This window comes from Palaemon carinicauda, chromosome 40 (genome assembly GCF_036898095.1).
Source record: "Palaemon carinicauda isolate YSFRI2023 chromosome 40, ASM3689809v2, whole genome shotgun sequence".
NCBI classification, from domain to species: domain Eukaryota; kingdom Metazoa; phylum Arthropoda; class Malacostraca; order Decapoda; family Palaemonidae; genus Palaemon; species Palaemon carinicauda.
The window spans coordinates 45945318-45972817 of record NC_090764.1 but is presented as its reverse complement, the minus strand read 5'-3'; the positions used below and the strand labels follow the sequence as shown (position 1 = coordinate 45972817).

General features: G+C 35.6%; 3 protein-coding genes across 11 annotated transcripts in view; all 3 read left to right on the top strand.

Annotated features, from left to right (window-relative positions):
• Positions 1-25279, top strand: part of LOC137631752 (protein tfg-1-like) — a 178240-nt gene extending 152961 nt beyond the window's left edge. The window contains exon 2 of the mRNA XM_068363680.1: positions 24178-25279. Within this exon, the coding sequence (XP_068219781.1) occupies positions 24323-25192 (870 nt within the window). The 5' untranslated portion in view covers positions 24178-24322 and the 3' untranslated portion in view covers positions 25193-25279. The remainder of the gene's footprint in view (positions 1-24177) is intronic.
• OtopLa (Otopetrin-like a) overlaps positions 1-27500 on the top strand; it is an 810925-nt gene that overhangs the window by 213569 nt on the left and 569856 nt on the right. The gene's annotated exons all lie outside the window — the stretch shown is intronic.
• LOC137631750 (uncharacterized) overlaps positions 25416-27500 on the top strand; it is a 74212-nt gene continuing 72127 nt past the window's right edge. Inside the window, exon 1 of the mRNA XM_068363678.1 lies at positions 25416-26401. Within this exon, the coding sequence (XP_068219779.1) occupies positions 25567-26401 (835 nt within the window). The 5' untranslated portion in view covers positions 25416-25566. The remainder of the gene's footprint in view (positions 26402-27500) is intronic.

Genomic DNA, 27500 nt, shown 5'->3' with positions numbered 1-27500 from the left:
TAAATCAAATTTAAACGTAGGGTTGTTTTGAAAGATTACTTTGCTACTTTTGGAAGAGGCACATTTTATTTGTTATGGCAGTTTTGATTTAGCTTAGGCACTTTTTATATTTATTTTATCTATATTTTTTCTGTTTGTCTCAACGATTACGTAAATAATCATTAATTTTTTTAAGATGCTTTATACTGTTCCATAATATTTTATGTAAATTAGGACTTACTTTATATTCTTCGAAAGTAGGGTAGTTTTTTTTCTTGATTTGTATTTGTCAATTCTTTTAGAATATACTTATGAATACTATTGGAGGACCGTAAGTAACAAGTAATTCATGATAAATTATTTATCGAAAAATAGAAATATTTGGTCTCTCTCTCTCTCTCCTCTTCTCTCTCTCTCTCTCTCTCTCTCCCTCTCTCTCTCTCTCTCTCTCTCTCTCTCTCTCTCTCGTTAAGCTAAATTGTTAACATCTCCAGTAATGGACCGAAGAGCATAGATTGGCCTTTTGAAGTGCACTTATTTTATATAATAAATTTGACCCATCAAAATTTCGATGTAATAATATCACAGGTCATATTTACGTCTGAAAACGGGAAAAATGGATCATGCAGAGAATTCATGGGTCGTTTGTCAAGTTGAAATCTTTGTGTACTCTTAACGAAAGATAAGGGAAAGATATACAATTAAGGGAAAACATAACATTCTTCCTTAGAAATTAAAATCAAAGAGTTCAAGAGATAAGTAGAGTGACTGAAGTGGCGTAGACTTAGAAATACCAAGAGCTCCTGCAGGAACCATCAACAAAGCAGAAAGTAAATAAACCTCCGATGCCTTTTTTAGGAGTGGTCCTTACAGTGGGTAATTAGAGAGTACATTCCGTCTTATTAGACTAAATTATTTGGTTAATGTATAAATGAGCTTCTAGAAAAGGTCTACAACTATGTAGGAATACAGAAATAGTACCCTATGTCAAAAGGGTGTAATTCTATAAGAAATGATAATTACTTCATCTCTCATAATGTATTTGACAGATTAAACTCTAAAATAATTGGTCAAGGTAATGAAGTGCACCCTCTCTCTCTCTCTCTCCTCCTCTCATCTCTCCTCTCTCTCTCTCTCTCTCCTCTCTCTCTCTCTCCTCTCTCTCTCTCTCTCTCATTTTTGTCTTACTGGAAATGTTACTACGGTACCCATATACAGCATTGATAATTTTTTTACGATATCCAAACATGAAAATAATTGCAGAGAGAGAGAGAGGAGAGAGAGAGAGAGAGAGGAGAGAGAGAGAGAGAGAGAGAGAGAAATGCGGTAAGATTTGATTAACAAGCAAACAATGTTAGTGGAAGAAATAAATTGATATCGGGACGTAACCACGTTGTTACCCCAGATCCCGGAGAATTGCACCAGTGGTATCAGATTCATATAACCCTGCACCATTCCATTCGTACTTTCACGTGTGCACGTCTATTTCCGCGAATTTTATATCTAGTTCAATTATTGCCTTATTATTCTAATATAATCTTGATGACTTTCCACCAAATCAAACGATTTCTCTCTCTCTCTCTCTCTCTTCCTCCTCTCTCTCTCTCTCTCTCTCTCTCTCTCCTCTCTCTCTCCTCTCTCCTCTCTCTCACCGGCGATTTATTTGTCAAGTGACCTGAAATTCTGGAATGTTGTTCCTGTTCCAACTGGGAATGTGTAACCCACGGCAATCCGATTATTTGTCTAATATACCTGAAAAGTTTAAAAGTTTTTTGCAGTCGCTTTTAGCTGATACATCCGTTTCATCGCAACTAAAAAATAAACTGTAAAGAACAGCTTTTATTGGGATGTTTAAATTTATATTCTTAGAGCCATGGATTTTGTTAGATATAGGGCTTATATTCTATACTAAGTAATTTAGGTCTCTAATAATAGAATATTTAGTCTTTCTTCCACAAAGCAAAGATGTGGTGTTCTAATGAGCTTTGTCCTCTGTGTGGTGTGGTCTCTCAGTGCTCCTGGACCTTTTATTATTTTAGGTTTTAACAAGGACATGATAGTTTGACGTTTAGAATATGATTTCTTATTAAGCAGATGATACTGTTAACAGAAACACTCCCTTACTGTAAAATGAAGAACCTTATAGTCTGAAGAGAGATGAGGAGCGAATTAGAAACTCAACTCCAGAAAAACCCAAGATTTTATAGTCAAATCAATAGTGTGTGATGCCGCAGAAAGCTAGTTATTGTTCGGAAGTCTCCCTGTAACGTCATGTCTTTCGATTTAAATGCAGACTGGAAAGCTATTCAATAATATTGCTCTCATTTATGTATGTCAGGAACTACCGAGGCCCTTAACGTCGTGGAAAAATTCCTGGAAGTGGCCATTTCTGTTTCCCTAACAGCGGTCAATAGGACTTGAGCTGTAATCCAATGATTTCATGTAACAAGATTTATTTGTATGAAAGATTTTCCAATGTCATCCCAAGTGACTTCAGAATTTACTGATTACTACTCACCTTACAGAGCACAATCATTCGTATCGTGCTGAGTTGCAAGATGTATGCTTCCAAATCCAATATATTTATTTACCCTTTATTGTAAAGCACTGCGCAAGAATCAGCAGTCATAAGTTGAACAGCACTCGTGGTGACTCTTTTCATATATCGATATAACTACCTTGTGAAGAGAAGACCTTTATGAAATATCTATGAAAGGTCTGTCGATAACATCGTGACGACGAAAAACTGTAACACAACATAGTTAGCTGAGGCACTCCTCTCTTTTCCCACTTCATTCCTTCCGTGCTCAACTTTTCTTCCATGAACCAAACAACGAAGATCCTGCCTTTCATCGGTGACCTACACACCGATCTAAACTGGATACTATTATACACACACACACATATCTATATATATATATATATATATATATATATATATATATATATATATATATATATATATATATATATATATATAGGAAGAAAAGGCGACGGATTGACGAGGTAAGAAAAATAGACTGGCATAGGAAGACCATAAGCATACGGGAATGGAACATGTCTGAGGCCTTTTTCTTGCAGTAAACTAGTTACGGCTGATGATGATGATTATATATATATATATATATATATATATATATATATATATATATATATATATATATATATATATATATATATGTATATATATATATATGTATATATATATGTATATATATGTATATATATATATATATATATATATATATATATATATATATATATATATATATATATATATATCATTATGAACCGTTACTAGTCATTGCAGAACAAAGGCCTCGGACATGCCCTTCCACTTGCGTGTGTTTGGGTTTTTCCGTGCCGGCCCACACTATCAAATTTTCTTAGTTTGATAATATATATATATATATATATATATATATATATATATATATATATATATATATATATATATATATATATATATATATACATATACATATATATATATATATATATATATATATATATATATATATATATATATATATATATATATATAATATATATGCTTTATTACGTGGATTTGTTTAATCTATTATTCAACATCCCCTTTTTTTCAATCACAAGTACAAATTACTATCATAGCATACAGGTGTCAAATACCTGTAGCTTGTATCCCTTCGCCTGTTTGATTTCATGTTGCCCAGACTGTTGCGTGTTGTTGTTTTTATTGTTCCAGTACCCATCAATTTGGGTCGTTAAGTTTTTATGGATCACGGAACTATCCTTCTCTTTTCCCGTGGAGTGTTAACAGAATATTCATAGAGACTTTTAGGAAATATTTTCTACCTTAAGGTTTACGTATTTCCTCCCTTAACCAGTATTTTACTGTTCCTAGTAGCCATCATTATTTACTTATAATTTTTCTTTTTGGGGGGAGGAGAAATCGTATTTAGCAGCACTTGGAGAGGGAAATTAAATAGAATCGTCAAAAAAAAAGGGGGGGGGGGTCATGTAATCAGTAGAATAATAGAACGACGTGACCTTTTTTATGTAGATATTTTAGCATATGGAGAAGATTTACAAACTCGGTTTTTGGATCACTTAGGAAAATACAATTCTAAGGTGCGCGCTACAATTGATCCAATATTTCATGGCCCCAAATTCTGTAATTTCAAGATATTATTTTAAAATATTCGTTACAATGGTTTTCATTTTCATACATTAAAATGCAAGATAATTGATAAAAAATATCATTATATAAAAACATTCGTACACATTTTGTTACGTGTTATAGCTATATAATAGGTCATTATGTTAAGGGGACGTTTTAAGAATGGCCTAGAAACCAAAATACTCCTGATGCCATTTCAGCTTCAATCGTAGTCCTAAATAGAAATCCTGAATTGAATATGGAACCTTCAAATAGGCATAACATCAGCTGAATCGTGGCTTTAACGGCCGACTTGGCACTTGAAAGCATAAGCATCGTGACACTGCCAGGGAAGGGAATGCAAATTCAATGGCTAATGTTACTGCAAATGGTCGACTTGGCGAGCATTGTGGTCGTAGAGTGGCACACTGTAAAAGTGTTACGAGGAGGGTTTTTCGTGAATGTTGAATAACAATTCTTGACCTTTCGCTGTACTATTTCATCTCTTTATTACTGATGGCGGGTTAACTATGGTTTTATTTTGATTTTCTTATAATTATTCTTTTCAGTTTTGTCTCTGTTCTTTGATATGGCAATTCGATTAATTTTATAGCTTAGGACTAATATATGTTTAAAGCCTCTTGCACATACCTTGTGATGTAATGTTTACATTAGTTCAATTTATTTTACCTTTTATATCTCATTTTAGTCTTATTGCATTAGTTTTGTAAATAACTTAACAAATCGTTGACAATAAGCAAATCATTTGCTGTAGGTGAGAAATAAGAGACAGGAGGAAGTGGAGAAGGGGGAAAGGAAGTATGCCAGGAGAAGCAATAATCGTAAAAAAAAATTATGATATATTAAACTTTAGGTAGGATGCAGTTCAAGGCATCTTGGGAGGAAACCAAAGCACTACAGTCGGGTTAAAAGGCAGTAAGAAAGAGCAATAGGAAAAAGAAAGCAAAGATAAAAGAGAGAACAACAGGAAAAAGAGAGCAAGAAAGTTCATGAAAGACAGGCTCTCATGCTAAACAACGGTTTACCATGAAAATAAGTATGTGGGTCGACATTCAGAATAGACCTATTGAAGTCTCTCTCTCTCTCTCTCTCTCTCTCTCTCTCTCTCTCTCTCACGGACCCAGCATGCAGCTGTTAATCAAATTTATGGGATGAATAATTAATTGGTAGTTTACTATTGCCGGTCACAGTGGCTTGGAGAGTATATATACATATATATATATATATATATATATATATATATATATATTTATATATATATTCATATATATATATGTATATATATCTATTTATTTATATATATACAGTATATATGTATATATATCTATATTTATATATATATATATATATATATATATATATATATGTATATATATATATATATATATATATATATATATATATATATATATATACTTATATATATATATATGCAAACATAGATAGATAGATACTGGGTTTAAGAACTTGACTATGACTCCTTTATTATTATTATTATTATTATTATTATTATTATTATTATTATTATTATTACTTGCTAAGCTACAACATTAGTTGGAAAAGCAAAATGCTATAAGCCCAGGGGCTCCAACGGGAAAAATAGCCCAGTGAGGAAAGGAAACAAGGAAAAATAAAATACTTCAGGAAGAGTAACATCAAAATAAATATCTCCTATATAAACTATAAAAAACTTTCAATATAACAAGAAGAAGAGAAATAAGATGGAATACTGTGCCTGAGTGTACCCTCAAGGAAGAGAACCCTAACCCAAGATAGTGGAAGACCATGGTACAGAGGATAGGGCACTACCCAAGACTAGAGAACAATTGTTTGATTTTTGAGTGTCCTCCTAGAAGAGTTGCTTACCATAGCTAAAGAGTATCTTCTATCCTTACCAAGAGGAAAGTGGCCACTGAACAATTACAGTGCAGTAGTTAACCCCTTGAGAGAAGAAGAATTGTTTGGTAATCTCAGTGTTGTCAGGTGTATGAGGACAGAGGAAAATATGTAAAAAATAGGCCACACTATTCGGTGTGTGTGTAGGCAAAGGGAAAATTAACCGTAACCAGAGAGAAGGATCCAATGTAGTACTGTCTTGCTAGTCAAAAGACCCCATAACTCTCTAGCGGTAGTATCTCAACGAAATACTACAATAGAACACCCTAATATGTAGCCCAAATTGCTTAGATACCACACTCTAACCTATAAATCAATATTATTTTGGAAAAAATATGTATATATGTATGTATATGTCTATATATGTGTATATACACAAAGTATAAACATATATACACAATATGGACACATTTTATATATATATATATATATATATATATATATATATATATATATGAATTATATATATATATCTATATATATATATATATATATATATATATATGTTTACACAGATATACTTATGTATATACTGTATATGTATATATATATAAATATATATGTATGTATATATATATATATAGTATATATATATATATATATATATATATATATATATATATATATATATATATATATATATATATATATGTATATATATGCATAAATGAATTTATATTTTTTTAAGATTTTCTAAAAGTAGCTTCTAAAGTAGCAGGGAAGGAAGGTTATATACATGTTCTGAAAAAACAAAGAGAGGAACCCCCTCCTACGATTATGAAGCACTCATACCATTCATCCTAGTGTTTGCTTTTAAGTCTGGCATTGAAACACCCTTCCCCAACACATCTCCCCATTTCTCGTCCAGGGGCGCTCTCTCTCCTTCGTGTAGCGATAGTATCATTTGTGGTTCCCAACCGACGAGCCTCGGTTCGATCATTACGGGCTGCATAGTTGCAAGAGCCTTGTCTGGCCGGAAGGGCCAGGCAATTTGCAACGAAGCAGTGTAATGATTTTACACTTTAAAGTTCAGTATTGTTATTATTATTACTAGCTAAGCTACAACCCGTGTTGGAAAAGCAGTTATGCCTTAGAGCTCCAACAAGGAAAATAGCCCAGTGTGGAAAGGAAACAAGGAAACAAATAAAATAGTGTGCCTGGGTGTATTCTCAAGCAAAAGAACTGTAACCCAAGACAGTGGAAGACCATGGTATAGGGTACTATGGCACTACCCAAGACTAGAGAACAATTGTTTGATTTTGTAGTGTCCTCCTAGAAGAGCTGCTTACTATAATCAGAGAGTCTCTTCTACCCTTACCAAGTGTGAAGAAGCCACTGAACAATTACAGTGCAATAGTTAACCCCTAAAGTGAAGAAGAATTTTTCGGTTATCTTAGTGTTACCAGGTGTATGAGGAAAGAAGGAAATGTGTAAAGAGTAGGCCAGGCTATTCGGTGTTTGTGTAGGCAAAGGAATAATGACCCGTAACCAGAGAGGGAGCGAATGTAGCACTATCTGGCCAGTGGACCCAATACCTTTAGCAGTAGTATCTAAACAAATGGCTGGTGATTTGGGTAACCCACTACCTATAAAATCCCATAGAATCCATCCGTTGCTTAAAACATTGAGGTTTGTATTTAGTTGTTAGTTGACTTTGGTGGGTGGCAGTTTTGTCTTGAGAGATAAAAGTAGGCGAGAAGAATGGGTATTTCGACAAGATGTTTACTGCCGTATGATGATGAAAACGGGATGAACTAGATGATCATCTTCCCAATAATATAAAACATTTATCCGAATTCATCTCTCTCTCTCTCTCTCTCTCTCTCTCTCTCTCTCTCTCTCTCTCTCTCTCTCTCTCTCTCTCTCTCTCTTCTCCGGTGAATAAATACCGATGTCTATTATATATAATATATATATATATATATATATATATATATATATATATATATATATATATATATATATATATATATATATATATATATATATATATATATATATCTATATCGATATATATATATATATATATATATATATATATATATATATCTATATCGATATATATATATATATATATATATATATATATATATATATATATATACAGTATATATATGTATATATATACATATATATATATATATAATATATATATATATATATATATATATATATATATACTGTATATATATATATATATATATATACAGTATATATATGTATATATATACAGTATATATATATATATGTGTGTGTGTGTATATATATATATATATATATATATATATATATATATATATATATATATATAATTTGTTATCATCATCATCATCATTAGTCGTTACTAGTTCACTGCAGAACAAAGGCCTCAGGCATATCCTTCCACTTCCGTCTGTTTATGGTCTATCTATGCCAGTCTATACCCGCAAATTTTCTTAGTAAATCCATTGTGTTCTCTTCCTTACCCTGCTTCTTTTGCAATCTCCAAATACCCGTTTTGTTATTCTTAATATTCATCTATGTGTGTTATCTGTCATTCCCATTATGTTCTGCCAATGTCCATTTTTTTTTCTTACATGTTGTTAGAATATCGTGTACTTTAGTTTGCTCTCGTATCCATGTTGCCCTTTTACTGTCCTTTGGTGATATTGCCATCATTATTATTTCCATTTCTCTTTGGGTCGTAACTAGCTTATGTTCTGAGGCTTTAGTAAGGCTCAAAGTTAAGTTTCCAATGTAAAACGTAATACTGGTATATATATATATATATATATATATATATATATATATATATATATATATATATATATATATATATACATATACATATATATATATATATATATATATATATATATATATATATATATAAATATATATATATATATATATATATATATATATATAATATATACACACACAGTAATGTACGCAATCCCTCAAATATGACGGCTAAATATTTAGATATACACGCACGCAGATTCAACCCGTCCCACCTTCTCTCTCCCTTTCCTTACTAATGCCGTTCTCACCAGGGTATGATTATTCCCTCTCCCCTCTATTCGAGGGTTACCAAAAATCTTCTGTTATTCGGTATTGGTTTGGGTTGCAAAGGCTTCCTAATTCTTTAGCCTGTCAGACTGCAAGCTTTGTAAAGCACTCAACATACTTTGAAAAGCACCCAAAATAATAATAATAATAATAATAATAATAATAATAATAATAATAATAGTTTTAATAATAATATGTATCAATTTTCCAGCTCTGTACTACGAAGAAAAAATATCCCAACAAAGAACCCAGTTACCGTGGCCCATAATGCTGTTAATTCTGGGGTGTCCTAGAAGAGCTGCTTACCATAGTCAAAGAGTTTCTTCTACTCTTACCAAGTGGAAAGTAACCACTGAACAATTACTGTGCAGTTGTTAACCCCTTCAGTGAAGAAGAATCTTTTGGTGATCTTGGTGCTGAAAAAGACGGGGAGAGACGAAGTAGTTATACATCTGACAATACCGTTGATCTTGAGCGGAAAGTTATTTGTATTTAATATATATATGCATATATATATATATATATATATATATATATATATATATATATATATATATATATATATATATAGCCAGATACTTTAGAAACTTTTTCTTTATTGTTATGAGAGATATCTGCGCGCGCACACACACACACATGCTTTTAGAGAGGAAGTCCATCATTCAATATGTGGCCATCCGCCTCCCACAAGAGGTTCACAATTCTTAACAAGGCCGTCCTCTGCCTCAAGGCATAATATATCTCCACTAAAATCCATTGGCGTTTCAAAGGGCAGCAGTTTCCTGTGTGTAATGTTTTTATCACCATAGTAGCTCTTATTTGATTGATTGTTGTTAGTCTCAAGAGCAGCAGAAACTCCTTCAGTACTTGATGGTTTTTCTTTCCCCGTGGATTATAAAAACTAAACCAGCCTTACACTACCTTGAGATAGCTTGCCTTGAAATTCAAAGTATTTAGCACTTCCTGCAGGGCAACGATATATGTCTTACCTCTTGTGCTCTCAGTTGCAGCTGTAAATTTTGATTTAACGACTTTACTTATTCAGTATTCAGTCGTTAAAGATGACCGTGGCTATGATTTCAGTAGCTTTTCTCTGGGACTGTCCGGCTTAAGAAAAGTGAGCATAGGAAACAGCTTAATGTAAATATATAAATTGAAAAATATAGTCCACTGCAGAACAAACTTTTCGAACATGTCCTTGGACTTGGGTCTGTTTGTGGTCTTTCTATACCAGTCCACACCTGCAAACTTTCTTAGTTCGTCAATCCATTGCCTTCTCTTCCCCCTCCCCCTACTCTTACAATTTCAAGGGACCCATTCTGCACACATATATATATATATATATATATATATATATATATATATATATATATATATATATATATATATATATATATATATATACAGTATATCATGTACTTTGTTGGTTGATTTATGAACACTAAAAGTTATTCGCTCTGATATCAAGGAGACGAAATAGAAATTCTATTTGTTTCAGTTACCTTTATTCCTCCGTTTTCTATGCCAGCAATGTTGGTGTTTCTAGGCTAGTCCATCAGCTCTAGTGGCAGCCCATTCATTTTCTCATCCTCCATTCTCTCTCTCTCTCTCTCTCTCTCTCTCTCTCTCTCTCTCTCTCTCTCTCTCTCTCTCTCTCTCTCTCTCTCTCTCTCTCTCTCTGAGAGGAGCTCTTCACCTAAAGTTTGTAAAAGTCATTAATCTTGGCGTTGTCTCTTAATCTTTTTTGGTTAATTCATACCTTTCGTGGTGGAAGAAACAAGTTTCAGAAACATTCTGTTGGGTCCAACAACTGTTTACGTATAGTTATTTTGGAGATTGGCCTGCGCTTCACCAAATTGGATTAAGAGCATTTCAATCAACTGGAGCTTTCCGTTCTTTGAATTTTGAACTATTATAAAAATGGGTGAATGTGTCTTAAGGTAAAGTGGATGCAACTTACATGGGTCATTTAATGTCAGTTTAGTATATAAATAGATTAAAATTTAAGGGTATGTGTTTATCTTTTGTTCTTTCAGTTAATTAGAATTTTTCTAAAAGTTTTTTATCAAGAGTTGAAAAATAGCATTAACTTACCACAATTAAGGTACATGGTAATAACAATAACTCAATTTATTCCTATGAGGATATGAACCATGTTTTGTACTCTTACATTAAAGGTCTAGAATGTATTATTGTGTACTAACAAACCCTGTAATTACCAAGGTATCAGCTCCAATGAGTATGCTTTTGAATCAAAGTGCTGTAGAATCTCCTATGATGGAAATCTACATAATATCGTGTTCAAACAGATATAAATTTCTACCCTAGTCTCATATAATGAAAGGAAAAATAGCTTGATTTTCATCACTATTATTATCAAAGGGAAGAACTCCTACTGAGCTGCCTCGAACAAATTTGCAAGAGATAAATTGTAGTGTATATTAAATGTAATTGGTAAAACTAGATTAGAGATAAAAAGTTTTGATAGATAAAAATATAGATTTTATCTCTTAAATCATTGGTTTTTAAGAAGGTTGAAATCTTAAAAGCAGACCATTTCTCTGAATAAGATGAGATGTCAGATAGTTATATATGAGTTATCTGTTTTAATGTTGTTAATGTTTTTTAAAATATTTAATTTTAATTTTTCATTACTCCTTATATTGTTTATTTATTTCCTTGTTTCCTTTCCTCACTGGGCTATTTTCCCTGTTGGATCCCTTGGGCTTATAACATCTTGCTTTTCCAACTAGGGTTGTAGCATGAATAATAATAATAATAATAATAATAATAATAATAATAATAATAATAATAATAATACTGTTTTTGAGCAAAACATAAATCAATATGTCTTTTAATAACTCTGGATTCAGAAAAAAATAGATATGCCATATCCTTGATGTCTTGACACACTCACTGCACTATATTGAATCCAATCAATTGGGTCTCCCGGTGGGTTGGGAATTTGGGTAAAACTTCCTTAGGTTCCGACTTCTTTTTGCGCTTCTGACGATATGATTGAAAACTACCTTGAGTCTTTTTTGAAGAATCTAGGGTTCGATCCCAATGGGAGATAGATGTTTATTTATATTTTTTACATGGCATTTGGTTGATTTTCATCTCTCTCTCTCCTCTCTCTCTCTCTCTCTCTCTCTCTCTCTCTCTCTCTCTCTCTCTCTCTCTCTCTCTCTCTCTCTAATATATATATTTATGTATATAATATATATATATATATATATATATATATATATATATATATATATATATATATATATAATGTATGTATATAATTTATATGTATGCATACATAAACTGTATATGTGTGTGTATATATATATATATATATATATATATATATATATATATATATATATACACATATATATAAATATATATATATACATATATATATATGTGTGTGTTATCACATTTATAATTTATCCTTACAGGGTTACAGGGGTTCTCTCTCTCTCTCTCTCTCCTCTCTCTCTCTCTCTCTCTCTCTCTCTCTCTCTCTCTCTCTCTCTCTCTCTCAACATTATGAGCCTAACCGGACTCATTAATTACGTAGACAGAAAAATTCGTTACTCTCAGCGACCGGGAGCATTTTAACCGTGCTTTAAATAAGGAAATTATCCTTTGCTCCTAACTTCATTAATTCCTTAAAAGGAAAATGCAATTTTCATTAAAAGAAGATGATCCTAATTAGTTTTATAATATCACGCAAGAGATACTTCTGCCAGATCCTGTTGGTGAAACGAAAGGTAAAAGATGTGGGGCTTAAAAACATAGGAAGATCAAACAAAAGAAAAAAGATTGAATGGTAATATGATATCATTTAATTTTATTTTTATGTATGGCATAATTTGCTTTGCAACCTTGCACAGTATTGATAACTAGAGGGGCGCTTAACTTCACTGCGTACTTGTACTTCGATGTATTTTCATCAAAATGTAATGGATTTGTCCTTGGGTCATACACCACATGCCTACCAAGTTTCGTTGAAATTGGATCAGTAGTTTTTTGTAATTTTGCTTAAAAAAATTAACCAACAAGGTATTTGTCAATTACTTAACATTGCAATTATTTTCAAAGTACTGCTGCGTTCTTGTACTTAGTTGTATTTTTAACAAAATCTTACTGATTCACTCATGAGCCATACATACCCAACATGACTACCAAGTTTGGTCAAAATCGGTACTGTAGTTTTTGTGAAAAGTTGCTCACAAGCAAACAAACGAACGACGACAGGGGTGAATACATACCTTTTCGCAAAATATTCCATTTTGGCGAGGGCAGTAATAATAATAATAATAATAATAATAATAATACTAATATCCTAACCTGTTTTAACTTACAGTGGCAATAGAATTTTTCTTCGAATTCCTACTGTGCTTTTTGCACTCACCTTAGTTCTTATGAAAAATGCGCAAAATTTAAATATATGAAAAGCAATAACTAGAGACCCGAATATGAGACCGGAATTTTGCCCCCATAAACAGTAGAATTTAATCTGATTACAGTCGATATAATTAGGCCTCTAATTTGTATCGCTCTTTGATTCATGTCAGACCTTATTAGCGTCGAAGTCAGCTGTGCCACATTTCGCATCGTGTCTGGTTCTCGCTGCAGCTTTTTCATTTGCAAGGTTAAACTTGGACTACATTTTGTTTGATGGTTTAACGTGATGTTCGTCATGGATTATCCATTATGTTTATCGCAACCTTTAAAAGAATTTTTTAAAGGAACAGAATACCTTCGATATGGATGTAGTCCAGTAAAGGTTTAAGGTTTAAAAGCCACTCATGAATGGCAGAGACAAGGGTCAGTTACAATGCCAGTAGGTAGCAGGACAATAACCTAAAGACTGACCATATAAACCTGTAATAAGCGCCCAAGTCTCCTCTCCACCAAAGCTAAGACCAGGGAGGGTCAGGCAATGGCTGCTGATGCCTCACCATGTAGACCAACCGGCTCCCCCAAAAGGATGGGGAGGTTACAGTTATTACAATAAACTATCGAGAATCAGCGGGTCTCATCCCCAAGTTCAGTAGATTGCCAGGCATGGACGTTTACAGTAGGTCACCACAACTCTAATAAGCAAATTATTATTATTATTATTATTATTATTATTATTATTATTATTTGCTAATTTACAACCCTAATTGGAAAAGCAGGATGCTATAAGCCCAGAGACCTCAACCGGGAAAATAGCCCAGTGAGGAAAGGAAAAAAATGGCAAAATAGAATATTTTAAGGACAGCAACAACATTGAAACAAATATTTTTATATAAACTATAAAAAACTTAACAAAACAATAGGAAGAGAAATAAGATAGAATACTGTGCCCGAGTTTACCCTCAAGCCGGAGAACTCAACCCCAAGACAGTGGAAGACCATGGTACAGAGGTTTTGGCACTACCCAAGACTAGAGAATAATGGTTTGAATTTGGAGTGTCCTTCTCCTAGAAGAGGCGCTTACCATAGCTAAAGTGTCTCTTCTATTCTTACCAAGAGGAAAGTAGCCACTGAACAATTTAAGTGCAGTAGTTAACCCTATAGGTGAAGAAGAATTGTTTAGTAATCTCAGTGTTGTCAGGTGTATGAAGACAGAGAAGAATCTGTAAAGAATAGGCCAGACTATTCGGTGTATGTGTAGGCAAGGGAAAAGTTAGCCGTAACCAGAGAGAAGGATCCAATGTAGTTGTGTCTAGCTAGTCAAAGGACCCCTTAACTCTATAGCGGTAGTATTTCAACGGGTAGCTGGTGCCCTGACCAACCTACTACCAACAAATGAGCAAATAATAAAATCACACAAAGTCGAGTTCACCCTTTTCACTTCTGATTGAAGATAATCACGAATTCCCCACAATTCTTCCGTTTTACCCCCCTCCCCCCCGCCATGGTTTCTAGAGATATGATGCGATACTGAGGTGACATGTGCTTTGCCCCGAGAATTGCTTTTACTAAAATATATGTTTTGTGGAAACGTCATGAAATCCAAAGACTAGTACAGTATGTAATAAAAAATAGTGCATAATTTTTATCATATATCATAAATAAATATTTCCAACCTTTGGTGTTAATTTATCAGAAACACCTTCTTTAATCAATAAAACATCGATATTCAAACCAAACTGAGGAAATTCTATGTAGGATAACATTATACGTCACGTATTCTCCACCGCACAATAGATTTCCCAATACATTCAGTTGCTAAATACAGGCATTGTGTGCTGCAAGCTGATCTCCCAGTCTTTAATCCTTTTTTCCCTTTGGAACTCTCGATATCAAAATGTGCTACGGGGGAAAAGTAGGTCAGTGGTTCCCACCCTCTTTCTCCTCCTCCTTCTCGAGGTCTGGCCTAATAACCCCCCTCCCCCCCGCCCGGGTATCCCCATTTTGTTTATTTGTACATTATCTTTATGTAGCTTATTTACATCTCAATTTATGGTTGATTTTCCAGTGATAACGACTGCTGCTATCATTATAAATCGAAGAGTATTGTTGAGAACGAATCCTTAACATTTCTCGGTTTGACTCATTTGATTCATATCGATTCTCTCTCTCTCTCTCTCTCTCTCTCTCTCTCTCTCTCTCTCTCTCTCTCTCTCTGTTTTCTTGTGATTAACTGAGTACCGATTAGAGAGAAGCAGACGGGCATGTACACAGGCAAACGGAAAGGACGAAAGGGAGAGACCGAGAAAATCCAGCAAAATTCGATGCACAAACCAACTTTAAAGATTCGCTGCTCCGAACGTGGGATGGAGATGTGGTACTAGGTGCTTTGATTTATCTCTCTCTCTCTCTCTCTCTCTCTCTCTCTCTCTCTCTCTCTCCTGTGCCCAAGTTTATTCATCCCCTTCAGTCATAAATTTCAATATGCAAGCACGGGATTTACAAACCAGTTAGGTCTAATGGGGAAAATATTGATCTGTAAGATAAGAAGGGAAGAAATTATGTTTTATTGACCCAAGCCAAGTCCAAAGACATGGTTTATATGGTATTACTTTATGATATATAAATATTGGTGCAATTAAACAATCAATGAATACACAATAATATCTATAAATACATTTGTCCATCATATTTATGACAACCTGACAAGCACTTAATTCTTAGGAAATGCCAGCAATGTTTTGCTCATAGGTCTATTCCTAGTGACAAAAAAAAAATTCCAATTAGATGAAGTTTATTTTATAGTTTAAATTGAAGTCGGCTGAATATTTCCTTGCACCATAATACGTGGGCGGCAGCAACATCAGATTCAAGAGTGGCACTAATAGGATAAAAGCAAATGTATTTGAGGAACATTTATTAATAAACATTGGGTTTTGTCATTTCATTCACTGGCAACCGAGACACCGTTACAAGTAAATGTAAACACGTCGAGAGGCTTGCATGATGTAAGATTATATACGCATAGAACATCGGATAATGTTGAGAGAGAGAGAGAGAGAGAGAGAGAGAGAGAGAGAGAGAGAGAGAGAGAGAGAGAGAGAGCTCTATTTTCCTCCACCCCCTTTCTCTCTCTCTCTCTCTCTCTCTCTCTCTCTCTCTCTCTCTCTCTCTCTCTCTCTCTCTCTCTCTCTGAGAGAAGTGAAGGAAAATAGAGAAGGAAGGGTGGGTGATATGAGCATGTGGACATCTCTCTCTCTCTCTCTCTCTCTCTCTCTCTCTCTCTCTCCTCTCTTATTCACCCGTTAGCTATCATATACTTCTCTGCTCTTATATTGCCCGTCATAATTGCTATTTTTATTCCTTTGGATTTTTAGATGTGATATTGTGTTCTCTCGTTCTTAAAATGATGAGATGGAATTTTACAGATGTGCTGATAATATGATGAATAAAAACAGTCGCGTTTCGTTCATGTTTAGTAAATGTACATGCACAAGCACAAATTATCTCGCTCGTGGGGACACACACACACACACACACACACATAATATATATATATATATATATATATATATATATATATATATATATATATATATATATATATATATATATATATATATATTGTTTTGTCCTTAATCCGATTTGTTCTTCCACCGCACATGCCTTAAGGGTGAGCTCTCACACTGTGCACGGTTGCGCTCTTAGTTTCTCTTATTTTTTGGAAAATCCTCCCTACTTAACCTTCTTGCCTTTGATCATAGCTTGGGTCTATTTTTTTTTTTTTTTTTTTTACTTATCACTTTTCCTTATAGTTACAATGCTTCTGTGCGTGTGTTTGTGTGTGTTTCTATGTTCCGTTTTTCCTTGACTTTTCCCTAGCACTATTTTTCTATCAATCTTTCTTGTTCGTTTATCGTACTATCTTGGCTATCTTTATAACTTACACTGTATATTAGACTTATTTCCCTCTTATCTGCTTATTGTCTCTAGTTTATATATTTCCTCAATTATATAAGTATTACAAATGTATTTTTTATTATTTTTTTTTATTTTATTATGGAATACTGTACACATTTACAATATTTTATCGTCCTTTTTTGTGGTTCGGACGCAAGCGTAAGAGTGTCTGTCCCTCCTTCCTTCCCATTGATTCAAAGTCTCCCATCCAATAGACCGTTGGAGAAGAAAGGATTCCGCTTATTATCTTAAAGGAACATGACAATGCCAGAATATATGTCTGGGCTCCTTCGAAGCCTGTCCTTGGCACGCTCAGTGCATTATTTTTTCCACTATTTGTAAGGCATACAACGTCACAGCACGCCTAGTATTATCACGCTATCAAGTGATCGGTATTTCAGAAATTATTATAATTTTTCTCTCTCTCTCTCTCTCTCTCTCTCTCTCTCTCTCTCTCTCTCTCTCTCTCTCTCTCTCTCTCTCTCTCTCTCTGCAATTTCCTTGTAATGGTGAAGATAAATCTCAAATCTTAACGCGGCTCATTATCTCATTAATGGCATTAGCAAAAGGTTCATGTAAATTATTTGTTGGTACGTATCGTAATCGAAGGTAATTATAGGCCTGCAATGCAGAAGATTCAAAGTCCTTACTCTATTGCTTTGCGCATGCGTAGTGACTGAAACAAGCAAAAGACGGGTCAGTATACAGACAAGCACTTGTTAGTGTTTTCAGCGTTCTATTGTAGTTTATTGACTGAATTACCTTGTAGTATTGTATTTCATACAAAGGATCATTGCTGCTAAGATTTTTTTTCTTTCGCGAAAATTGGAGCAAATGAGTGCATTGTATGATCACATATGAACTCTGTTAGGAATAGGTTACATATACAGTAATATGCTTCGAAGTTTATATATATTTTTATTCATATCTGCTTCTTAATCCACAATATATTTAGAATTATTATGTGGTTATACAGGGACTTTCTTCGATGTCGTAACTTTAATCTGTAGTAATGGCTTCATATGAATATGCAGAGAATAAAGTTCCCGGATGGTTGTTCACTCAACAGCCATTTTGGCTTTTAAATCACTCGGTCAAATACATAACTCTCGAAGTAGAAAACTTAACCTGACCACTGCTCTAACCACAGGTGTTTTTTTTTTTTTTTTTTTTTTTTTTTTTTTTTTTTTTTTTTTTTTTTTTTTTTTTTTTTTTTTGCTTGTGTGTGTGTACTGAATTTACCTGCTGTGAATGCGTATTAGATACGTTGCATGTATTAAAATGCATTGTTGAAAGTATCTGATCATTACATTAAAGGGGAAATTTACTCTTATTTCTCTTGAAAATTTAATTGCGGGATATTTATAATGAATATATTCTTTGCCCAACCAAACCTCCAAAAGTAAATGGCATTATGTGCAAACAACACCTGCCTCTAATCAATTGAAAAATGCGCACATCTTTTTCCTTGTATCTAATAGGAACGAAGCTGAGCCTTATCAAGAAAATCCTTGGAGAATAGGAGACTTCCAAAAAGGCAATTGGTGTCTGATAGACCGGTTGATCTTGTGCAGGCAGGGAGGCAGGTGGCCTTTTTTCTTCTTTTTCTTTCTTTCTTTTCGAAGGGTTGCGGACTTAAAAGAAATTTATGGACAATGTCTAAATCAATGACAGGTTTTTTGTGCTCTTTTGTATCTTTATTTGTTAACGTTGTCATTTCTTTACTGATAAACGGTGATGACCAGCTGCGTTTGGCAACCTGTTTTGTCCTCTTGCCAGATTATTTTTCTCTTAAACTATAGTGTCGATTACACACTTTTGTTTGGACAGTGAGCGGATAATATTTCATAATTCTTGGATAATTCTTAGAAAGGAAGAAAACTCGAGACTAATGATTCCGTTGGTTGCTATTGATTTCGTAATACAATAGGGTTTGCGTATTCGTGTGATGTGAGGAGAAAACATTGTTTTCCTCTCCAAAGTGTCCTTGGTATGTTAGGCATTATTGTACTATCTCTAGAACATAAGAGATTCTTTGAAGTACTCCTGTCTTAAGTGTAAAACCACAAAATGTTTTAAGACTTACTTCTAAGTAGATATAACCTAAGTAAGTTTAACATTTCCTCTGGAATATGTACGAATATTTCATTACTTTAGTCGTCTTGTACGGACATCAAAGTACGAACATGACAAAGTATTAATGTCTTCATAGGACTGGTTTTTCATGTGATAAGAAACAGATCTTCGGTTTTAGGTTTCGCCTAATGTTTTCGTAAACTAGTTAATTAGGTGACACTTCCAAGTTGATTTAGATACGTTACAATTCATATAGACGTTTTGCTTTTTATCATGTGGAAGAGTTTCCTTCGGTCCTTGTACTGTGTGTTTAAAAAACGATTGTTCTTGAATATAATCACATAAACAATTCATAACAAAGAATATTTGAACAATAAGCTGTGAAAAAATCGTAAAATTAACAATATGTTTAAGAACATTTTCCCATTGTTCGCAAGATACAAGGTCTTGGACAGGAGATTTATCTCTCTCTCTCTCTCTCTCTCTCTCTCTCTCTCTCTCTCTCTCTCTCTCTCTCTCTCTCTCTCATTTCTGTGGATCTAAGGTAATGTCAGACCTGTAATATATCCTGTCCAACCTGCTTGTTTGTTGGCTTTTCTCTTGGGCACATTTCCTTTTCTTTTCCGAATCCTCTTTTGAAATCTTTGCGAAAATAGTCTACACCCTTTTCTTTTTCTTTATTGACCTTGAAAAGATTTTTCTTAGAAGATACCAGGTAGAATATATAAACGTGGATAGTTTGATATTTCTACAGTATTTACATTGCTCTTCATCTATCAGTAATGTTGCTATCACATGTCTAACGGTTTGATCTGCATTTTTATTTCATCTGTTTATACAGTTTTTAGAACTTGTTCTATATGCATCTCATATTTCTGTCCGCTTTGTTTAATTGCATTTTATTAACCAATTTTTGTGATGATATATAATTTTTAACAGCACAATATATTAAAAACTTGAGACAGCTGTTAACTGTTATCTCTCTCTCTCTCTCTCTCTCTCTCTCTCTCTCTCTCTCTCTCTCTCTCTCTCTCTCTCTCTTGTTCGCACGCATAGCCCCACACGTGTTTAGACTGGCATATCAGGTTATCATTTCATGTAAACAACTGCACACTTCCAATTTCAACGTATGAAGAAATGACTCTATTTAGACATGATGTAATTTGGTCCATTTCAACGTCCTGTTATTGTAGTTGCATAGAGTTGGAATGCACAGACTTCCGAATTCAGAACTCCAATTTGAATAATTACCTAAGTAGTTGGTTGCCCATTTCTTATAAATGCTAGAACAGTTTTGTCTGAGCCTCAGTTTTAAAAGAATCTTAAGCATATATTATTCTTTTTTTATTTTTATGTTCCTCAAACCCTATCCCAGGGAGTCTACTAACCTGTTTATCTAGTGTTGTTGGTAATTGGTTTAAGATATGCCTCACCCGGTCCTGTCAAATCTCGTGTGGTCTCATATATTTCCCCCACACCGACGAAATGAGGGTTTACTTTACCGTAGACTTGTGACGTGAGCTCTTCATAATCTAACGCCAGCAATAATAAAAGGGATCCTCCCACGTCTAATTAAGTCTCTCTCTCTCTCTCTCTCTCTCTCTCTCCTCTCTCTCTCTCTCTCTCTCTCTCTCTCTCTCTCTCTCTCTCTCTCTCTGTCTAAGAGTGACTGAAACTACGTAGATATATAAAGCGGTTTTAATTAATTTTCTTTAGACCTGTCTTCATACACGTTGAATTAAAAAGCAATAAGTTAAACTCATTATTTACGTAGGTATATGTTGGCGATTTGTTGTTGTTGTATATATATATATATATATATATATAATATATATATATATATATATATATTATATATATATATATATATATATATATATATATATATATATATCACAATTGTACTATCTATTGATTTGAATATTCAAATAAGGGGAAAATATTTTCGATATCATATGTTTTTTTCTACTCTTTTGTATGCCCTTTTATTTATTGATTTGTTATTGCTTGGTAGTGTGAAAGACCAGTGAACAATTGAACGTATTTGTGTGCTTGCTTGCAAGTCTAATGAAGGGACACCCTTATGTTTACAATGGTGATTTACGCCGACCTTTCTTTCCATCGAAGGTAGAGGAATCTTTGTTATATAACTGCTTGGTAATGTGTTTTTTTTAAACAAACTAAATATTTTTGGTAGATTAAAATGTTTGTCACTTTTTTTTTAAACAATGAATGTATAATAGTTCAAAATTGTTAGTACCTATGTGTTTACTTTTGATAAGTACCCTTTGCTTTAAGGATACCTTTATTTTTAAGTAAGTCCCTTTGAACTGCATACTTTTCTAATGAAAATTAGCTTTTTCCCTTTTTTTGTCATAGAAAAATGTGATTAGCGTGATCTCGTACCCTGGGTCCTCGTTCGCACCATCCTCAAGGCTCCACCCAGCCTTCTCTCTCAGACAGTAGAAGCTAGAGTGTCATTGCTCCAACCTATGCTTCAATTTATACTCCAATTTATACTCCAATTTATGCTCCAACCTCCCCATCCCTATCGCCCCAATTCTCATAAATGCTGAAGAACGTTTAACTCACTAACTTCCTTGTGGTGTTTATGAAGTAACTTGTATTTTATTGCCATTAACTAAATTCAAGCCTCACTTACTATTCAGAGGCAATTGTATTCTCATGAAGTATTTGTTATTACTTAAGTATGATTAATTCAATGTTATACCAATATAGATTTGGTAATTTAGTTTATACTTAACTACCTCAGAGTATCCAAAGTCAGTTTAATTTACTAAGTTGTTTTCTTGAAATTCTTTATCTGTAATATGATTAGCATTGTTTTTTCTTTAATTTTATCGTAATGTAACTTTAACATTAGATAATGATTAGGAGATATCCTGCAGCAATCATTTCATATTCCTCATAAGTCTGAATGGGAAAGATACTGGATATTTATAGCTGATATATTTTCCCGAGTGATTTAAGATGTAATAATCAAATTGTATGTTTTAGGCATTTAGTGAGTCTGATTTCATGTATATATTTTTGTTTTTCATAAGCACTTCAAGGTAAAAGGATTTTTGAGAGTATTTATATAACCCTATTTTTCTTTAATAGTAGACGATGATCTACAGGATCCAAATTCTTTAAGTAAATTGTGTTCATCAGCTTTTATGCAGAATCGCACCAAATCAGACTTATGGGACTGAAAACGTGTTTTAATCACCTCAGATTAAATTGGCTTAGTAAAACTTCAATTAGCAAACGAATCTCGTTGGTGAAACGACTGAAAATAATCATTTGGAAAGTCAAACATTAAAATCCTCGTACTTGAATTAGATCTGAGTTGAAAACATGTTTTTGAATTTTCTTTTTTATTTCATTTCTTTTAACTCGCTCCCTCTCCCGTTCCTCTTTTATGTTCCACCACAACACTATCCAGGCCTCGACTCATTGCAGGGGGTGGACCATCTACGTCAGCCCACCTTCAGGAGGGACTTCAGGGGAAGGTTCACACTGGCCTCAACCCTCTCCCCCAACACCTTGATCAAGGAGCCAAGTAACTGACACAGATAAAGAGAAACGTTCTTTTGATTGATTCGCTGCTCACCACTGGCACTGTGCAATTAAGAACTACTGGAAAAAAGTCCTTGAGTTTAGTTCGTCTTCGTCAGAATGATTGTGTCTTCAGAAGGCAAAGTCAAAGACTTAGAAAGGGCGATTTTTTATATTTGACTTAGCAAAGAAATTCTTTAAGATTTATTCAAACGTATTTTCCAGGAAATCACATTTCAACCTCTTTAGTTTCTTCATTATTTTCGCATATTTCACTATTCAGCTTACCTAGTTAAGACTTCTTAACTTAATATCAAAATAGTATATAACAAAGGCATTTTTATTGTTCATCAGATCTTGACGTTTATATGCTTAGCCTTTGGTTAAGGAAGCTCAATATAATTCAAAAGAATTAAGTTGCAAATGTATTTTTCTTCTAATCACGAATTGAAAACGTTTCACATTTTGTTTTAAATTGAGATTATTTTTAAAAATTTACACAAGAAAAAATATAAAAAGAAATTAAGGATCACCTCGCCCGTGTTCTATTTTGAAGATATACTTTTCTTCTGAGATTGTTTGCAGGCACTCCTTTTACATACAGTATCTGCAATGGTAAATTATTCAGAGATTTCTTGGCGAATGATTTACAACGTAATCGAGAACGTATGATAATAATAGTAGTAGAAAAGAGGATATACATTTCAAAGAAACAAAAATCTTCTTAGAATTTGTTTTTCTTTTTATTATTATTGTTTACGTTGTTTAAATTTTTCAATAAAAATTACGAGCAGAATCACACCTGCTACTTTGGTAAGCGACTGAACCGTTCTCTAGACCCCAAAAGATCCTATACAAAGTAGATAAAAATTTTATTTAAATGGGAATTACTATGTTTATAATAAGGATTTAAACAGATCCCCTCGAGAGGTTTAACTTGAAGTATGGGATGGTAACGAAGGGAAGAAAGATGGGGGGAGTCCTGCTACGGCAGGAGGAGCATTAGGAAACAAAAGTGACGAGGACCCAGGGTTGAATCGTACAATTTCCTCCATTGATAGCACTATCTCACAGGGGAGTTTTTCTTCTCTACCAAGTCTACAGGGGAGTTCGGTGTCCTTAGAGGGCGACTGCGGCCCTCACTCGACCGCCAAAACGTCTCAGAAGCCCAAGGGCAAGACGAGGGTGGAGGGACGACGAGGAAGGAACTGGTGGGAGTGGAAGGCGGCGGAACAGAGGAAGATGATGCAGAGTGGTGACGAAGGCGATGACGAACTAACCAGTTTAGAGGGCGAGAGTTTAAAGAGGCGTACCCCACTCCCCAAGATCCGCGAGAATTTGCCAGGGCCCGAAAGTGGGCGTGACGATGGGCACGGTGAAAGGGGGTTAGGAGGAAGAGCAGCAGTAGCAGGAGGAGAAGGTGGTGGTGGTGTTTCTGTTGGAAGGGGTGGAGGGATGGTAGGGGGCGCAAGGGGGCCGAGCAGCAGAAGAGGCAGCAGTCCTGGGCTGCGCGTCACGTGGGACGAGCGCTCTACACAGCCGCCACTCCTGCACCAGTTTCCCCACCAGCCGCTACTCCTTCAGCAGCACCACTTCCTTCCTTCTCCTCCTCCTCAACACCAGCAACAACAGACTCAGAGTGGTACAACAGCAGCAGCTGGTCCGCCGGCGAGTGGTGTAGTAGGGAGCGGTGGGAGCTACCTAACCCCGACACACACAGCCCCTCCTGCGCCCTCCTCACCTGCGCATCCCGATAGTCAGCCCAAGAAGGTCACCGTAACATCCTTCAATCAACCAAAACTTAGACCTGTGGTGACTCAACACTCGGGACCTCCCACCCCCGTCTTAGAAGAGAGGAAACGACCCCCCTCTCCCGTGAAACCGCAACCACTCGCTCCGGAGGAAAATCCTCCGCCTTCGGCGCCTCCGCAGGACTTAGTTTACGCCGACTCTGATAAGAGGCGAGAGCAGTGGGGTCGCCCGCATCCTCACAACTTCCCTCCCCGAAGGACAGCAGCGACAACAAGCACACCGACTGACGAATATAAAGCAGAGAGTGAGAGAGGAAAAGCGACTCGGGAGGATATCCTACGGTTCATGTGGTTGTTGTAGACGAAGAGACGAGAGAAAGGCCGTCGCAGCTAAGTGTCAGACCCCGTGATACCTCAACTCCTGTATTCAAAAGCCAAGACTCTCGAGAGCAATATCATCAGCATCAACAGCCTCATCATCGCAAAGAGAAATCTCGTGATTCCAGTAGAGAACGTAAAGATAAATCCAAGACAAATACTGCAAGTGGTAGTGGTAGTCAGGGCGGTACAGCCAAAGGGGATGACAGCAGTAAAGCTGTAGCGGTATGGCGGGGCACTGGAGGCGGTGGTGGTCAGCCTTCTGGAGGAGGAGCTAAACCGGGAGGGCGAGGTATTCCTTCGGGTGGTTCTTTGGTTTGGATTAACCTCCCGGGCGGTGGATCCAAGTTGGAGTGGATGCCCACCCCGGCTCTTGTTACCATCAAGTCCACACCGGCCATCCCCGGTCAGGACGAAAGGAATTATGTTCATCAGAATCAACAGCAACAGAAGGGTCATGATTCAGTGTCGACAGAGACTAAAGAGGGGGACAAGGACAAAGGGGATAGGGGAGGAAGTGGTGTAGGAGGAGCCACTGGGGGAAGGGGAATGTCAGGGCCTACCGCGGGGGATCAGCACGCGTCGCGTGCGATCAGTTGTGTGCCACGTGTTGGTGACGACGGAGTAGTTCCGCGAGTTCAACACCAATCGACGTCGACCCACCCAACGCCGCCTCCTTCAACGACACATGTGCAAGGTGTTCTTAAGAAACCTAGTGGGTCTCCATACACGCCCAAACGAGAGCAGCCAAAAAACGGGGTTGGTTCTGCCCCGGGAGTGACTACTACTGATCCCGAGGGCAGATGTGGCGAGGAAGAAGGCACAGTGTTGACAGTGGCGGGCAAGACGAGTGGTCAGGTGGTGCGGATCCGTGTGAGGCCCGAAGTGCATGCTTATCTGACGGGACTTCCTACCGCTTACGTGGCCGCTAGCATCAAATCGGCCACCGCCACCGGCCGCCGTGATAGCCATCAGGATAGTCAGAGCAGTTCGGGCTCTGCCCTGACAGGCGGTTCGGATGGTGGGGGCGAGGGTTCAACAGGTTATCATGAGCATGACTATGAGGAGGTGGTGGACGAATACACCCTCTTACGAAGGGCCGTGGACGACCATGACCCCGAAGCCATGCGGCTCTTAGCGGCCGCTGAAGCTGCCATCAACCCAGACATCCCTGCACGGCCCCACGACCCAGGTCAGTGTCTTCCCCTCATCCTTGTCCTCATGACCTTGTCTTCATTCCGATTCCAATAAAATGTACACCAACTGACCACCAATACTGTCATCTCATTACCTTCATCAACAGCAACGCAAACATCATCGCCATCAGTGCTTTCATTTTAATCATACGACGGACAAAATGACAACAATAATCTCCCCAACAAAAAAAAAGTTAAGCCTCTCCTATCCCTTCCCCTCTTCGTCATCCCTCGATGCCGCCTGTTAAAACTAACACCTGCTGAAGCCTGCTTATAAGCCTCCTGCTGCAAACACTTCGTAGAATAGTTCCAACTGATAATGGCTAAATGCAATGTTTAAAAATCCATGTTATTATAAACTTTGAATTAATCTGCATGGTGTGTGTTCTGAATGGGTGGGGCTTGTGTTTGAAAATGATTAACGGATTGGAAATTATTAATCTATGTTAAATGTTTTTACGTGTGTATTAATGCTATTTCCATTATTAATTTAGACGTGAGCTGCAACTCAGAAACTATCAGGGTGATAGAATTTATTTTATTTTCTCTTTAATATTTACAACGAAACATTAACGAGCAAACAAGTCTATGCAAAAGTGAATGGCAAAAGTTAGCGAGATCCCATGATGCGTGTTCTATGTTGTGTTCTATGTAGTGCTCATCTGTGAAAGTCCCACACCCATTTCCAGTGACGTAGATCGATACAAGAAAAAGCGTAACCTCTACCAACAAGAAGCTTTTAAATACGACACCAAAGACAAATTATCGTTTGAAAAATTCTTTACGAGAGTAAAGACATTACTTTGTCATAAAATATCGATTACAGATAAAGGAATTATTTGATTGTGGGATTTATAGCACGGGAGAGAAGGTGAAGGGACAGCTGATAAATGTGAACGCTGAGAGAGAGAGAGAGAGAGAGAGAGAGAGAGCATTATCAACGTGAGTTATGTGAGGATTACATATTGCTACAAATTTATTTGATCCTACCTACACGTATACATTTAATTGGGGTCTGTAATTTATAGTCTGTATTTCATCCCTTCTATTAAAGCTGCACCTTTCAGGGGAAAAAACTGTCAAATAGCAAGTACA